Genomic DNA, 2153 nt, shown 5'->3' on the forward strand with positions numbered 1-2153 from the left:
TTTAACCACTTAATTAAATTATTTAAATTTAAGTACTTTCTTAAAGTATTGTATTCATTGATTTTATTGGTGTCAATTTGATGCCTTAATGATTTTCAATTTACATGATTTTTTTTTGCAAGGATGATCTCTAAATGAAGATGTTAAGATTTCAGAGGGATGGACCTTTGGCCTACCGCTAGCAACATCGATATTGTCTCTAATTTAATCACTTGTTTAGCAGGTGTGGGGTTTTTGTATAAAAGGCCTCGATGTTATTAAGAGTGGAACCATTTATTATATGGGACTTTCTATTTTGTTAAGTTTCCGATGTGGGACTCGTGTATTCTTCAACAGAAGATGTGAAAAAATAGATGGTTTGGATCTTTATAAAATATATATATATATATCAAAATCGTATGGGACCCTCAAAACTGTCCTGAGAGAGAGAGAGAGAGAGAGAGAGAGAGAGAACAACGGAATCTTTTTTTATTATCATTGGATAGTAATACGTTTTGTCCACAAATTAATTAATACATGGTTGCCACTAGTTCTAGTCTCCATGCTCTGATTTCATATTTAGAATTAGAGATTTGCTTATCCATTCCTAACACCTCATATTTGATTGCCACCTTTAGTATGTTTCAGCAATTTAACAAACTACATACTCAACGACTTGATAAGTAAGGCTTTATTACATAAAAATTATCATCACAATAATTAATATCCAAATTTATTAGAAGACTCTAAACGATTAGTTGTTTTACTCGGGATTAAAAACTCTACAATTTTTCCTAATTTCTCCTGCATTTCCAACAAGAACCTGGAGACTCCCCATCTTTAATATAGCAGTTGCAAAGCTCTGACTGAATCTCACACCATTTGATGCAAATCTAGAAACAATACCAGTCGTAGATCTATCTGAAGCAAGCTCCTGGTCGATCTGCAAGATACCTCTCTTCAAAAGAAGCTGATTGTAGTACTGGTTATCAAAAGTAGAAGATGTATTTTGGTCCAGAAATGTAGTTGGGTTATTGCCAGCTGCACAAAGTTTGCTCAGCTTGGCAACCAAGGCTGGATCCATAGAAGGATCAGGAGACCCTGTGCCTTGAAAGTTTGACAGCCTATCTTCGAAAAAATTACAGTGCACTAAACCAACCGTGTGTGCACCCAAAAGAGTGACCATGTCATTTAGGGTCAACCCTTTGGCTGTGAAAGCCTGCAACGCCTGAGACACGGAGAACGATGGACCGGGCAAGTTAACTTCGTCGGGATTTGAAACAAGGCCATCACGCCTTCCGGTGGGAGCAGCGTAGCTTGGCCCTCCCGCAAGAACAACTGAATCTCGGGTTGCGAGGGTTATGATATCTGCACAGGATACAGTTGAAGGGCATGCTGCCTCTAGGCTTTTCTTGGCCTCGTCAATAAGCTCAAATCCTCGCACAGTCAAGTTTGGTCCTGCCGATTTTTCAGATGGCTTCTTCGGTTTCGAATCTATAAGTATGGAGGCATCACATCCCTGCAATACATATAAAGTTCATTAAATTAACTCATGAATTATACACAGACACACATATTGTATATATCAACTTAACCATGTATAAGATTAATGTAGCGTACTCTGACAAAGCAGTCATGAAAATGCATGCGAAGCAAACCGCCAGTTATGGATGAATCAGTTGCAAACCGTTTTTGCACGACTTGTCGTATAATTGATTCAGCTTGTGGGCAGGTAGCATTGTAGAAACCAACCCGCAGGTCAGCCAGTACAAGAGGAAGAAGAAAGAAGAAGGCTAGAAATGAAGTCTCAATGATCTTCATCTCAACTTCTCAATTATATATATATATGCTCTGAATAATAATGGATAGATGAGTTGATGAAAAGAAGAGGTTTGTGTTTATGGAAATGGATAAGGAGTTCAGGAAAGTATTTATAGAGGGAGAGATGATGGAGAGCATTAGCCGGAGTACGTGAAAAAAATGGCTGGAGTGCGAGAAAAGTCAAAGGCAGGCATATGATTATGCACAAATAAAGTAAGAGAACAAGGATTTTGAAGAATATTTTGGATGCACATGCGTATGCTAAAATTTGCGCGTTGAATTTCTGCTCCTACGTTCAATATGCAAAAGTAATGAACATTTTTTTTTCCGCGCAAGGACAAAAACGGATGACA

At 37.9% G+C, this 2153-nt stretch overlaps 1 protein-coding gene across 1 annotated transcript; it reads right to left on the reverse strand.

Annotated features, from left to right (window-relative positions):
• Positions 1-630: 630 nt before the first annotated feature.
• Positions 631-1888, reverse strand: LOC103339082 (Peroxidase superfamily protein). The gene is made up of 2 exons (XM_008242357.2): positions 1600-1888; positions 631-1498 (listed from the first exon to the last, which is right to left on the reverse strand). Exons 1-2 carry the CDS (start codon positions 1798-1800, stop codon positions 743-745), a joined length of 957 nt encoding a protein of 318 aa, XP_008240579.2. The 5' UTR covers positions 1801-1888; the 3' UTR covers positions 631-742.
• Positions 1889-2153: the final 265 nt, after the last annotated feature.

The sequence above is a fragment of the Prunus mume genome, linkage group LG8 (genome assembly GCF_029339155.1).
Source record: "Prunus mume cultivar Tortuosa linkage group LG8, ASM2933915v1, whole genome shotgun sequence".
NCBI lineage: Eukaryota > Viridiplantae > Streptophyta > Magnoliopsida > Rosales > Rosaceae > Prunus > Prunus mume.

Excerpts from the sequence above, each read along its gene's own strand:
- LOC103339082 (XM_008242357.2), bottom strand. The coding sequence starts at position 1,800 with ATGAAGATCATTGAGACTTCATTTCTAGCCTTCTTCTTTCTTCTTCCT. Across the intron at positions 1,499-1,599 it reads TTCATGACTGCTTTGTCAGA|GGATGTGATGCCTCCATACT; the intron begins GTACGCTACATT and ends TATGTATTGCAG.